The 14,980-nt window shown below is 37.0% G+C and overlaps 1 protein-coding gene across 1 annotated transcript in view; it reads left to right on the top strand.

Annotated features, from left to right (window-relative positions):
* The window catches only part of VAV3 (vav guanine nucleotide exchange factor 3), a 167,980-nt gene that overhangs the window by 102,193 nt on the left and 50,807 nt on the right, over positions 1 to 14,980 (top strand). Inside the window, exons 18-19 of the mRNA XM_040566157.1 lie at positions 7,278 to 7,300; positions 10,384 to 10,429. Coding sequence (XP_040422091.1) covers positions 7,278 to 7,300; positions 10,384 to 10,429 — 69 coding nt within the window. The remainder of the gene's footprint in view (positions 1 to 7,277; positions 7,301 to 10,383; positions 10,430 to 14,980) is intronic.

The following is a 14,980-nucleotide window of genomic DNA, read 5'->3' as shown; positions in this document are numbered from 1 at the left end:
ATCTGGTTTTAATCATAGACGGCTCACAAGTAACGCTTAGTGTACGGCATATTATCTAGCATCCCTTGTTCTCCCTTGATGTCTGTATGAGTTTTCATATTTTACTCTCAGCTCCTGAAACTGTGTTGCCTCAGCATCCTCTTTAATCTTGTTGCTTTCCATCATTTCTGGCCACTCACAATATTCAGAAAAAAAGGTGATTGGCTTATTACTGCCAGCATCTAAGGACCTTCCCCCCCCCCCTTTTAATAAGCTGCCATTCTCCTTCAGCCCTTCCATTCTCCTTCTGCCCTTTGGGACTTCAAGGCTTCTCTCGATTTCAGCTACTGTTCAGTCTCCCTCTTAGGGTGCTTTCTCCAAATTTGACCTCTTCCTTCTATGCTCAGTAGTGTTTCTTTAATTCTCTCTGACACCTCCCGCTTATAATTCCAAATGTTAGTGCTCATCATTAGCACATTTGCCCTTCCCCGTACCTGTTCAGTCAGTGGCAGTGAGTCTGTGCACTCCAGACACCTTGTCACATAACAGTACTATTTTGACTCTTACCTCTGTCCAGGTTCTCATACTCTTTCTAGAGCTGATTTGTTGGTGGAGCAGGAAAAACACGCTTCCTCCAAATATGAACTTGCCCCACCATTAATACATTCGGATTTCTTTTGCTTGTGTTTGAAAGAGAAAAAACACTGGAACACATTGTGATTTCTGCAAAATGTAGCTGTATCTTTTGCGGAAGCTTTTTCAGAAATTGTCCTACTTGCTTCACTAAAACCTGTTGTTCTTTTTTTCGGGAACATTTTATAACTCTGTGAAATTTCTTGCATATCTCACATGGGCTTCTGCAACCTCTTAATTTTTTTTGGTATTGCCATCTATAATCTTTGCAAAATGCTTTGAGATAATCTCTCTCCCACTGTTTGAATTACATCATGACCTCATCTTCTCCCTTCACTAGGCTTCTGCTTCAAGTTTTTGGTTCTAGCTTTTTGTTCCTTTCAAAGCTGTATGAGCTTGCTTCTGTCTTTGCCCCTGTTTGTGTTAATTCCTGACTTTTGCTTGGTTTTTCACTGTGTGTTATTTGCCTGCTTCCTCCTTTCACAAATCATTAGGATGTCAGATGCTGACTTCTGCTGCAGCCAATGAACTTTGATCTTAGTTGTTTTCCTGTACTGGAACTCTTCTATGCCATTATCCTAGTCTGTTTTTTTTTTTTTTTTTTTAAGATCACCTCTTGTAGATCCAAAAACCATACAAGCAACCACAGTATTGTTCATTCAAATTTTCTATTTTTTTTTCTTTTCTGGAGGATAGGTTTTTCACAGAACCTCCTATATATATATTGGAGAAAAAAAATCAACTTAGATAAAATAAATATTTTAAAGCAATCACATTCGAATTAATAGAGTGCAAAAGCAAAGGCATACTGTCCTTCACAAGAAAGATGTATCTTCTCTAGTATAAACCACCCCTACTACTTTTTTCTTTATTTCCTGCCTTCTGTTCCAATCACTTTTGTAGTTTTTATTTTAATTGGATATCTGGCACCCTGGAATGCAGCAACTTACCTTTAAATTTGTCTCTAAAGATCTGTGGACACACATGGTGCAACGTGAATCGGTAAGAATGACCATAAATCCCAAGATAACACAAGGTCTGATATCTTGCAGTTTTCCTGCCATGTATATTTCAGTAATACTGTGCATTTGCTTGGGGCAAAACAAAAACAAACAACAAAAAAACCCACCCCCTTCCCACCCAAACAAAACAAACGAAACATTTAGGCTACCTCACGACTATAAGAAGTTATTTCACAACTTCAAAGGAGCAGAATTTTTCATTAGATTTTATTTAAAATACATAAATATTTGGTAAAATAATACTGTATGAATCTTAAGTGAAGTTGGAAGCAAATGGGTTGTTAAGATTCTGTTTTTTGTTGCATGTTCAACTTAAATCTAGGTGTACGCTACTTTGTCCTCTCTGCAAACTTCTTTCTCTTTCCAGTCTATTTTTCCTCTATGCAAAGGCTCCCAGATTTCCTAGTACTAGTTCTCTAGTACAAGACACGAACAAAATTGCAAGTCTAACTCCAAAGAGGACAGTGCCCAGGAATGATGCTACTTTTTAATCCTGTTTTATTTTCTTTTACCTTCTTGGTGTTCTAAGGGCTTTTACATCTTGATGATGTTTTTGGGGAGCTTCCCTATTTTCGTTGATAGAAATATCTGTTTGTGGTTCACAGTTTTTGAAACATTTTGTTCTGTAAAGCTTTTCCCCCTGCCTCACATAGGTTACATACCTTATCCTGGTTATGTTTGGCCTTGTTAACTTTAATTTAACTTGTGGCTTTTTTTGTGAAAAGTGTAAATGTAAGTTTTTACCAACTGCTTCTAGATAAGTTAGCTTCTCATAGCCTCTGTATTAGTATCCTCTCTGAACTGAATAGTCTTAATTTTTTTGTCTTCTCTTCATAAGTGGAACTTTTTCCATGCCTCAAACCATTTTCATTCTTATTCCTCTTATTACCAGGCCTTTATTTGAAAAGAGATGATTAGAATTAAAAAAAAAAAAAAGCCCAAAACAGAAAATATCATTGGGCTTCATAAAGGCATTTGCAGAGCATTTTCTTCTGTACTGTTTTTCCTTTTTTAGTACAGTTTAACATTGTTCTTTTTAGACCACTGAGCAGATGTTTCTGCTAAGCTTTCTGAAATTATGCTTAGAAACCCCTGAGTGGATTAAAACTTTTTGTATTTTATTCCAAGTCAGTTTTTGAAAATTCAAAAGGCAGGCATGCAAAGATAGATGAAGCCTTTAGAATGAAAAATTTAGTAAGTGTCAGATTAGGATAAATTTAGGAGAGAAACACTGACAAAATCTGAAGATAAATTGCTGTATGTCATACCATATACAAAAACATATGCCAGTTCTTCAGATGTTTTGCTTCAAAGAAGGCTAGTTCATCAGACTAAGAAATTGCAGTGATAAAAGATACAGACTTAATCAGTTGAATTATAAATAGAACAAAATGTCTGCATTTAGTCCTTGTTTTTTCTTGTTATTGTTCCTGTTCATGTTGCTCTAAATGTTCAGTGGTGATTGAAGTTGTCTGTGTTCACTTGTCTTTTGTTTCACTTCCTTTCCCCTGAAATGCTGCCCTGTACATGCTCAAATATTTTCATACATTTATGCGTTATCACTTCATTTTTCTGTGACTTGAAGTTCTCCATTATCCCTCTGTGTTGCTGATGTTCAGGCAAACTCCTTCAGGCTGCACAGACTTTGATAGAAGGCTCTATGAAGCCATTATCCTTAAACATAAGGATTATGAAATGGACGCATGTATTTCTTTTACAAGGCCATTTATATAGGCATATGTGCTGTTTTATCTCCAGTGGCTGACATAGAGATCTCCTGGTTTCTCGGTGGCACTCCTATGCCTTATTTCAAGGCAGAGTACAATTCTTACATGCTGATGCTCCCCCACCAGTTGGAAGGGTTTATATTTGGTAATCTTTAAGAGTGGGACCACTGTTAAGTGAGCATCAGTAAAGGCAACATTTATCATTTCATAGGCACACTATAAAAGGCACACTTTATATCGCGTGTCCCAGAAAATACTGCAGAACTTCAGTCCATTCCCTAGTCTAAAACAGCAGAATTAACAGTCCACTTCCATTGCCAGACTGGAATTTTACCAACTTCATCCAATTAGATTGAATTAAGTATTCTCAAGCAAATGTTTGCTGGTTACACAGGATTGAATATTTCAATTAGATGAACCTTCAGTAATGGATCTAGAATCTGAAAATATTTGAATATTTTAAATACAGTGCCAAACCATGAAATTCCCTTTCTATCTCTGTTCCCAGGGATGCTAGAAGCATCTGTCATCAGGGCATAAATCGATCACAAAAACATTAACTGTGCATTTCTGTATTAAATTTTAGTTATTGCATGCATGATTTTTTTTTTCTCCTTCAGACTATTCCATTTGAAAAAACCCTGCTTTTCCTTAAGTGGAGAAGTATTTCTTCAAATGTATGAAGAAAGTTTAAGAAAATATTACCATATGAATGGGTTAATTTTAGGGTTGCTTTCATATGCTAATGTGCGTGCCCAATAATATAGCCCATGCTGCGTATGTAATAATTGCTTGCTACAGCATGTTAGAGAGTATTTATAAAAAACATGCATTTTTTGACATGTAAAAGGAAAACAGCAGCTTTCCCTGTTTACCTTGTTGCTGGCTTGATCAACAGTTGCAAAATTGCTGGCTATTCTCCAAACCTACTATGTCAACAGCATTGATGAGTAAATGCTCAAGTCCCAGAATGTTCATTGGAGTTATGCCACTTGTTTAACTGCAACAAAGGTTGAGCTGTATTATTTAACTAACCGTGTGACTGAACAAAAGTCACTTATGGGGGGGCTTGGTATGTTGTGCAGAGGCCAACACCATGGTACTTCTATGTTGCTATTTGCTTTTCTTCTGATTATTCAGTGTCTGGCTAAGTGACTGGAAAGCAGCAGATAGTCCCACAGCTCTTTTAAGGTGGTTTACTTTATAGTTCCTACTTTTAAAATATTTTGAATTTTCTTTTAAAATAGGAAGTTGAGTAATTTACTACATTTTATATTTAATGTAAATAATTTGTTTACTCTCCATTGAGTTATCATGCAAATCCAGCAGCTCTGTTGCATCCCTGAGGAGAGCGGCCTAAACCGGTTTTCTGATCTGAGTTTTCTTACTTATCGAGGCCAGCTGTTGTTCCTGTTGTTTTTGTAGTAAAATGCAATTACCAAAATTTGACCCAGTAGTATCATGGCTTCACTGAATAAACAAAACCTAAAAATTGTGCTGAACTGTGGCAGTAAAAGTACCTTGCTGTTTTAACTAAGAACTCACTTGCTCCTTAACTTCATAGGTATGTTGGTGATGAGCAGAAACTTGAATTAAAGTTGTCACGTGTAAAATATCTACTGGTGGATATCCTTAAACATTCATTTTCCACCCTCAGTATTGAAGTAGATAGAAATTTATTTTTGTTTGCTCTTGTGCTAATGGAACATTTTGGAAAAAAAATTTTTTTGAACTCCTGATGAAGCAATTGACATAATTCAGTACAAAATACCCTGAACTACAGGAATATTGAAATTGTAACGAAATAAGACAAGCATAAGCCTTAATTTTTAATAGGCTTTTATATGGAAATAAATTAATTTTTTTTGTGCATGTTAATAGTGAAATAACAAATCAGATTTCAGTCTGTCGGTGTTGGCTATGTTTTGGGCTTTTTAAGGGTTAATGTGGAGTGGAGACGGCTTAAAGAAATAGTGTTCTTCATTGGAGTTGCTATTATTTTTTCTGAGTTCGAATTTGTTCATTAGACTTTAATGACAAATGCCCTCCTGGCCTTGGTTAGTGGAGCAGTTTACTTTTTTAACCTATGTATCAAAACAAAAACCCCATACACTTCTCGTGAAACTCATTTTATGCAAATTATTGGGTTTATTTATAACCTTCCTATGTAGTGATTTCTTGAATATTGATACTGGAAGTTAATGAGTTTCTTAATTATTTATTGTCAAGAGTGTTGGGATGCTGAAATCATCAAATGGAGCTCATTCATGTAGTTGTTTGGGATATTTGCTAAAGGGGGAGAAAACCCACAACTCAACAGCAACTGTTAAAAGTCAGATTGATTCATTCCTGTTGGAGGATAGAAAGACATGTCCATTTCTGTTTTGTGATAACAGATCTTCAGAACTAAATAAGGTCATTCTTAACAAAATGGACCCTTCGAGTCTGGGTTTGAAGTTTTGCTTTTGCCCCTCTGAAAGTACTTACCAAAATGACTTTCCCTTGAAGTCATATATAATGCTGAGATGAAACATTAAAAAAAAAAAGGTGATTTTATTTAGATTTTGGCAAAATTTCTGAAAGGCATACGAAACTGTGAAAGTAAACACCAAAACTGAATTGATTTCAGCAGCACTTAGGCAACTAATTCCCTCAGGCTCCTTTGAAAACCTCCATAGTCTACCTGCATTTCCTCCTTTGGGGCTGGCTTATATTCTTCTGTTTGCTTGCTGTTCAAATGCAAATCAACACTTTTGGAAAGGGTATAATGATGATAATTTTTCTGAGAATGATGGGAAGATGCATCTTTGGCATACGGTATGAGAAGAAACAGTGACTAAAATGATACGTGAGAAGAATTTCTGTTGGTGGTAAATAGGCTGGGCCTCGCGTGCCTGGCCCCGAGTCCTCAGCCAGCATGCTGGGTCTTGGCATGCCTGCTTATCTTTGCATAAAATGCTAGAAAGCCAAAAGTTTTTTTTCCCACACTTTACTGGTTCGTGTAATTCTTTTTGTTTTTTGTGGAACAAAATTGACTTGCAGTTAAAGCTTTTTATTTGATTTATTGCAAGTGTTGGCTCACTGTGTACAAGAAGTTACAGTAAAAGTGTTCAAATGTGACAAACTACAAACTGGGCATGGGTAGTATGTACTCTGTCTCAGCAGCATGTGTAGTCCTAGGGAACATGCACAGGTAAATACAGTTGTCCTTTGATAAGGCACTGAACCAAAACCATCTAGTGTACACCAAAATATCAGTTATCAGATTAGACACAAAAAATACATATAAAAAATGCAACTTTTAGTGTCTCTGTAGTTATGTCTGGTGTTGTGTGTGTGCAAGTATTACTGTCTTGATGCCATCTGATCACCCACAAGACTATATTTTTTAGTATCATTTATAAGTAGTACAAGAAATGCATAGCAAAAAGCACATAAAAACCCACAGGCTTTAAATTCCATTGCATACTAATGCAATGCTAAACTGAAGTACAAGAAATGTAGAAAATGTTTCAGCCGAAGATACACATCTTATCTTGATACAACTCGGCATGCTCTGAAAAGACAGGTGAGAAGAGGTGCAAACACTATTTGCAATGAAGAGCAATACCTTTTAATTCCCGACAAGCTGATACTTAGGAAGCGCACCGGGAGGTTGCAAAAGTTGTGAGGTGTTGGATCAGGCTGTCCTGCACCTGCGGGCAGCTGGCGGGCGTGAGCCCTGTGCAGTGTTGGCTGGAAGAGCCAATGAGCGAGGCGAGCACGGCCTGCACGGTGCTGCCCAGGCGTGCTGCAGGTATCAGGTAGCGCAGGGCGTAGCGGTGCTTCTCGTCATGCAGCACAGCACGGCTGAGGAAGCTATATAAGCAGCGTAAATTACAGTTGACAATAATGCCAATCTTTACTTACCTTTCAGAACACGGGAACCTGAAACATGAGGTAAGGATTGTTTTCAGTGGACTTTTGCTTTGTTGATGACATTATTTACTTTGTGCATGTGCTGTTGGAACAGTATGCTTTCTTCTGCCTTTACTAACATATTTCTTTAGAATGGTGGAAAACAGTTATTACATACAAATGTACTATGCTCCAAGCGGTGTGTCAAGTTTCGGTTGATATGGCTTAATGCTGAGAACTGGAAGGGGTGGAGATGTATTTATTTTTTTAAATTACAGAAAAAAAAAAAAACCCACTTCACAACTGATGTCTAGTTTTTCAGTGTTGCTAGACCAAATTTGGCAGTGGAATTAAGTCTAGTCTTCTTTTAAACAGTAGCCAGTTCTGCGGCAGTGAAGGTGCTAGTGTCCAAGTCTGCTGCTTCATAGACCTCTGGGCAGTGAAGAACTGGCTGGGCAATTTTTGCCTCTTTATTTAAACATGCGTTGTCAGAGTTATTCAGTGGCTGTGGAATTAATGTCATCTTGAGAGAACGTTAAAATGGACACAGTGGTATATGTAGTGTACCTCAACTTAAACTCAAGAACACTGCTAGTTTTACTGGGTTGTTCTTGCCAGTTACTTGTGCCTCTCCACTGAAGCACAGAAGGGCACAGCAGTTACTTTTTGTCAGCCAATTCTGACAAAAGAAAGGCAGCACTGTAAGTCTTAGGGTATAATAGTTCCTAGCATCTATTTTACACCAGAAGTTTATGGTAATTTAACTGCTTAAGTGACACACTGGTTATGAACAATGTATGAGGATGTGTTCTTTTTCTCCATTAACACTGGTGTTTTGGTGCTATCTCTAAGATCAGTAACGGAATTGAAAGGATGTTACGGCTGACGTGACTGGCGCAGAAGGGTTCATGGTTGGTCACACACAAGGCTGACTCCCCTCATGCCCGCCTACGTTTGAGCTGCTGCAGTGTTGCTGGGGAGGGGAGTCCCAGCACGTGGCACATTCAGTGGCTGGGAGCCTGGGCTGCAGTAGGCCGGGGGGCTGCAGTGAGCACCAGCCTTTACAGCTGGGCTTGCTGGGGTTCCTGGGGTCTGTCAGGGTGAGGACAGGGTGGCCAGGGGGAGCCCAGAGTGAGGAGGGGGTGCTGGGGCTGTGTTACCACAAGAGCCTGTGCTTGCGGCCCTGCAGCCTGGCTGCATGCCCCGAAATGTCTGCTGCCTGCCTGCCTTCCTCATGATTCCCTCAGCCAGTTGTCTCGCCAGCTGTACTTCCAGCCACCTGCTGCCGTGTCTTTTATGTCTCTGCCTAGAAATGTCTGCTAAGTAAGGACACTTTTAAATATGAAAATTAGGCATGGTCTGTTAGCTTAAGTCTCCTGGTACTGCAGCTGACAGACAGCACTGGGAAGCCATGGACAGATTGCTTACTGCACCTTGTGGGCCATGTTGCCCAAGTAGGTAAAGCTAAATAAGGTGAACACAGGTGGCCAGATGAAGAAAATATGTATACTAATTGTAGCTAAGCCCTCAAGACCCTAAGCTTCTCACCCCCAGCGTGATTCTGAAATCTTTTCTTTTGTGTAAAGAGACAGCTTCCTTTTGAGAGCTATTGATTTGGTATTGGCTATTGATTTGAGCCAAAATGTTTGAATTAGTTTTCTTCTAAATAATTGCCTGTTTAAACTAATTTTTTCAACAAGAGGTAATTTAAGTATAAGTTAGAATTCATGATTCTGGGAAAGATGGATTTTTTTCATACCGTAATTAGTCTACTGGTACGCAATATATTTAAGGTATAGAGCATCATTTTCTATCTGGTGCTTCGGTGTAGTTGACTTGTGTTGTCACATAATTACTGTATTTTTTTCAGTTCAGTTAAATGTCTGCATCTTCCTTGACATTTGCTTTTTCTCTTTACCTCTCATGTGCAAATCTGCATTAATCCTGAAAAGTAATACTGCCTCAATTTCTAAAAAATGGAGTCAGATATAACTGAGCCATTTATTTTTTTTAACTTTACCTTCCACTTGTAGCAGCAACTCACAATTTTCTTCTTTCCACTGCAGCTGAAAAAAAAAAATCTGCGTCCTTTCTTCGATTGTGAGGTATAGACCAAATAAGTCCAAAGACTCAAGAGTCTGACAGTTGTTTTTAAACCAAGCTTTTCCTTTTTACCAGCTTGCTATAGGGCTTAGTAATTTGGTTGTGCCTCAGGTTACTGCTTTCTGGCTCACCTTGGTTGTGCGTTCTGCATCAGCTTATATCAACTGCAAGTAAATCGGAGCAACCTAATTGTTCCCTTTGTTATGCAACGTGCTTTCCCCTGCTTGGTTTGATTAAAAAAAATAAAAATGCATGAACCTTCATGCAAGCTAGCAGTTACAACAAGTTTGCAAAGTAGATGATAGTTCATAGATGTGCCTTGTTTCACAGTGATGTTTTCAGGGACCCATATTATATGTCCTGGAGAATAAGTATATAGAAAAACAAAACAACAGCAATAACAACATCAAAAAATCAACCTCATCATTAAAAAAAAAGGTCTCATTCTTGTTAGTGTTTCTGATTTTATGCAGCTCTACTTATCCAAATTTAAAGAAAGAGGGAGGGGAGTTACTAAACACATTTAAGTACTTGCCCAGAAAATTAAGAATTGTCTAGGAAATTCCACATACCTTAGGTACAGAGTAGGAACAGTGAAAGTTTCTACCTTATTAAAGCAAGAGAAGAAGAGAAGCAGCCTCACTACTACTGTGTTTATGGACGTTGTCTGGGTCAGATGTTACCAAACTGTGTATTTTCTATTATCATATCCGTAAACGATTTTTTAAAAAGTGCTTAGTATCCAAAGGAATTGATACGTGAATAAACCCTCTGTGGATTAGAATCTTTTGAGCATTGTGTCAGGAAAAAATAGGATGTATGAATAAACTTTCTGCATTACTAAGAATAATTTTCAAAGTATGATATTTCTACCAGATAAAGATAATTGTGGTGATGGTGGTGAGGGGAAATAACTTAAGATAACCATCTTTGCCTAGTAGATTGTGGGAACGAAAGGAGCTTAATATGCCTTTGTGAAAACAAGTTTATTCATATCCTTAATTTGTGTTTTTGCTATTCAGAAACGAACGAATGGAATTAGAAGAAACTCCAGACACGTGGACCCAGGTTTGTGTCATGACTTTTAATAGTTAAACATTAAATAAAAAGAGCAAGAAAACAGTAACTCACTTCATCAAGTTGCATTATGATTGCTATTCTAGTGTATGCAATGTTGAGAACTTTCTTTATTGCTAAAGTGAAGGTATAAAGCAATTTCTGTGTTAGTGATTTCAAAGATATGGCCTATTTTTTTCTTGTTTTCTTGAAGCAGTGCTTCACTTCTGTCTGAACAATGAAATGCCTCTGGGCTTTTGGTTAACTTGACACACCTACTGTGCAATTAAAAGAGGTGATGAAAAGGAGACTTGCTTACAAAGCTTAGGTTCTGATCTGCAGAGTTGTGGATATTCTCAACTCTTTACTGTATTGGTGCTTAGTGCTTAGCTCTATTGGATATGAGTTGCTCTTCTAAAAGACATAAACCAATTGTAGTTAATATAGAATTTAAGTGATTTTAGTTTTTGTTAGTATAGAATAGATATTTTTGTGGAATCATGGCAGCAGCAACCCTTAAGAAAATTAAATGCTTGCTTATAGATTGTGTACTCAAGCGGGTGAATGTTTCCTCTGGAGACCCATTATGTGCCTGAATAAATACGCAATGTTTTTTGGTGTAACTGTGTGATATTTTCAGTATCATTTTTTTACAGTAATTACATTTTTGTACTTTATAGGTTTCTTGTATAGTGTAATTACTGGAGATTTGTTATGCAGATACTATTTGAAAGAACCTAAGCTGTAGATTATTAAAGATTTCTGGGGTCTGGACACCTGAGAATAGTTGAGTCAAATATTAAACAGAATGGCAAGTGATAATACATTATAGCCTGGCAGAGCTAAGCAGTTTTGAAAAAGTAAGCATGCTAGTTTGTGCCACTAGCATTGCAGCTGCCTTGGCTTGGGAAGTCTAAATGTTGTAACTAGCTGAATCAGACCACACCTTTCTTACGCATGTACTTTTGAGGTGTTTTGGACTGTGTATTGTCACTTTGTTCCCTCTAGTTTAAAAAAAAAAAAAAAAAAAAAGCTTCATGATGCCCCTAAGTTCTTTGTGTTGTTGGTTGAAATTCTTAAAGAAGAAGAAAAGTGAGCACCCAGTAACTCTAAAACTTAGTGTTTCCTCTGCTGGCTATACTAAGAATATCAAGAAAATAATTTGGAAGAGGATGAAAATACTTGTTCCAAATGGAACTGCGTTCTTTAATTCAGTCATATATAGTGCTGTCAACTATAGTGTATGCTTGCAGAATAGTCCTTACAGGTCTAGATCTTAAACATGTCTAATATTAGGCTTTGAAAAGGTTAGGTAATTTGGTCTTTGAGAAGTTTTCAAATATACTGGTGGTTTTACTTATTGTTGAAGTCTGGTAGAAATATTTACATGATCTTTATATACAAAGATACTTTTTAATTAGCTTTTATTGAAGACTAAGTACCATTCAATCACTGGGGTCGTTGAATTAAACAGATTCTTAAGAGCTTTATGAAACTAATGTCTAAATTATGCATTTGCTCCTCCCTGTCCCTTTACCTGTACAGAATAGTACTGTGAGTTCTTGAGGGTAGTCTTAATGAGTAAAGTTCTTGGTCCCGAGTTTATTTCTGAAAGCCAATAGAAATGCAGAACATGTGCATTGTGTTTACCTCATTTAGAGATACTATTGCAGAAGACTATTACAGAATTGCTTTTGACATTATTCATTTTTAATGAAAAAAATTACATACTAACACTCCATATGTATACTTTGACAGTTTTCAGATTAAGTGAACTTTTTAATTTGTATTTTGTCAGCATATGTGTTCTGAGGTCTGCTATAACTTGGTGGAGATAACAGACACGAATGTGTTTGGTAATCTCTTGGCAACTCCTTTGAATATTCTAAATAATACTACTCATCAGATATCATGTTGTCTTGGGAGACAGAAGGTGCCATCCAGAGAGCAGCACTTTTAAAAGATCAGTTATTTTGGGCATACATTGCTGCATACATAGACCCTAAGATCTTTTCAAGACAACTGTCACATAAATCTCTAGAAATCATAGCACCATGGTGATCTTTTTGCTGAGAGCAGTAGTCAGTTATAGATACTGTTTAAGGTCTTAATGTACTGCCTTATTATTGTTGTTACCATTTCATATGTATTTAAAGAGAAAAGTTTGTTGCCTGGACTGGTGTCTGTGTAAGAGGTCTAACATGCTGCTGCTAACCATATTTCATGTCATGGTACTGAAGCATCAGTACTAATTTAGGAAAGCAGGCATTTGCTGTGAATCAATTGCAGGCACCTGCAGTGCCTTAATATGATGGAGTTTATCAGCAGTAAATAAAATTATTGTGGGCAGCAAGTATTTTTACACAATCTTTTCAGCATCGTGTTCTTGCCTGGTGTCTTTGACTAGTTTAGTAATGAATAATGAATACAAGGAGGCTTGGCACAGTCAAGTTCATGTGTTATGGTTGTCTTTTTAGCTTTATTACAGACAAATCCAACTTCTACTGACACCATTTAGTCCTGAATGGAGGGGAAAAAGAATTGAGAAGTACTGTGAGTAAAGATAGTCTAAAGAAGCAGTTGTTAACATGAGGATAGTGGGTTAAAGTATCTTCTGCTGATGAAGTTTCAACTAACTAGCTGAAGTACCCTAAAAGCAGTAAATTGTTCATGGCCGTATCATTTTTTGATGTTTGGTTATAAGTGGCAGTTTCCTCCTTGAGATATGCTTTTTCTTCTTTGTGTTGAGTAATAAGGAAACATAGAAGGAAGAGTGATTAATGATGGGAATGCAGAGAATTTCCTGGGAAATGAAAGAGCTGTGAGAAAAGAAATAAGTGCAGAAACAGTGCTGATAGATATTTTCTTTTGCTTTCCAATTTGTTTTCTGTCTCTTCTATATGGCATGTGTTGTGACTACACCATGTGGTCCAGTTGTACATGGCCTGAACTGGTCCATCTACGTTTTAGGGGAGCCAGGTTTTGGAGAAACTTCCTTTGGATTAATTGGCAGATGATAAAAGCCAATGAGTGAATGAACCTGTAAATGCATCTGCATCTCTAAAACTAGAAAGAACTTAGTCCTGCATTTGCATTTTACTGTGGAACTACACAATTCTGCATAAATATGTTTGAGAAGTGATTAGATTGATGTCAGATTTTGCCTGGAATAGGCATGTGGAATGATAATTATATATAAGGTTTTCCTAATGTAAGGGATCTCATGAAAGCTTTATACATGTTTAATTTTAAGCATGTGATTTGCACTGCTGATCTGAATGACAAATGGACCATTCATATGTATATTCGTAAGCATAAATTTAAGGTTTTGTGTGTTTTTCTTGAGAAGAATGATGCAACCTGACATGTTTTTAATAGCAGTCACTTTGTATGCATTTTAATAAGAGTAAATTTTTTTCTCAGCTGTTGAAATAATATACTGTATGTTTGCTGTCTTTTTATTTTTAATGGTGTAAAGAGTCTAAATATAATAGATTCACAGTTTGGGGATTTTAAAACTAGTTTTACCCTAAACACTTGTGCTAATATAAACATTGGAACTTTAATCTCTAAAAGTGTGAAAGCATATTTCATATCAGAAGGATAAATGTGGTAAAAATAGAACACTATAGAAGCCTTGTACTCAAGATTCAGTGCAGATTAAACTCAAAATCGATCTGTGAAATAATGTCATTGAGCATGTTCTGACTTCTTAAATAGCTAATTTCCTTGTAAGCATGGATTAAAACTTAGAAAACCTCAGTTCTGAACTAAGGGACAGAAGCAGCAGGCCTCTTGAAATAAACTGAAATACTGACTGAATCTTGTGGGGTGGAGGACTGTTAACAAGTAATATATGCAATGGCATGTATATTGCTGTTGGGTGAAGTTGTTCAGTCTGAGAGTTCAAAGTTCAAGCAGTAATTTTAAAAAGAGGTATTTATATTTCTGGTTGGTGTCTGGTCTGTACTTGCTTTGTGAAGCAATTCTTTATTATTGATTTTACACAGATCATAATGAAAAGAATCTGAAGGGAATAGCTGGGTTTATGGCCTAGAGCATATATATTAAAAAAAAATGCAGCAAGAAGTACAGCACTGGAGATTTTAATTAGGTGTGGTGGGAAGTGAGCTACTGTGTTCTTTGTACTTGGTTGCAGTTGGGTTGTGAAACCTTCTAACTAGGTTGTATCATTATGTGTTTGATTACTAAACAGTGAAACAATATTCAGACATTTGTGTATTGTGATAATGATTGTATCTAGTCTTCGTTGTAAAAGCTAGTAGTAAAATACAGGTGGGTTAAATTTACTTCCCAGCTAAGAATATTGGATCGTGAGATATTTCAACAAATTTTGATGCTGCGTGCTCTGTGACAGTCAAGTTTAACTCTAATTTTGGTTTCGGTGCCAGTCCAAGCATATGTCCAGCCTAAAGCAAAATCTGGTCCAAATTCAAATGCCAGAATAACCCAACCTGCGATTAATTCTTTGCCAAGCATGTAGCTGTTCCATACAAACCTACCCTTTTTAACTGAAAATTTGAAGCAGATCTCTGATTTTCT

Source organism: Cygnus olor, chromosome 8, assembly GCF_009769625.2.
Source record: "Cygnus olor isolate bCygOlo1 chromosome 8, bCygOlo1.pri.v2, whole genome shotgun sequence".
Lineage (NCBI taxonomy): Eukaryota > Metazoa > Chordata > Aves > Anseriformes > Anatidae > Cygnus > Cygnus olor.
This window is presented reverse-complemented; position numbering and strand designations above follow the sequence as displayed.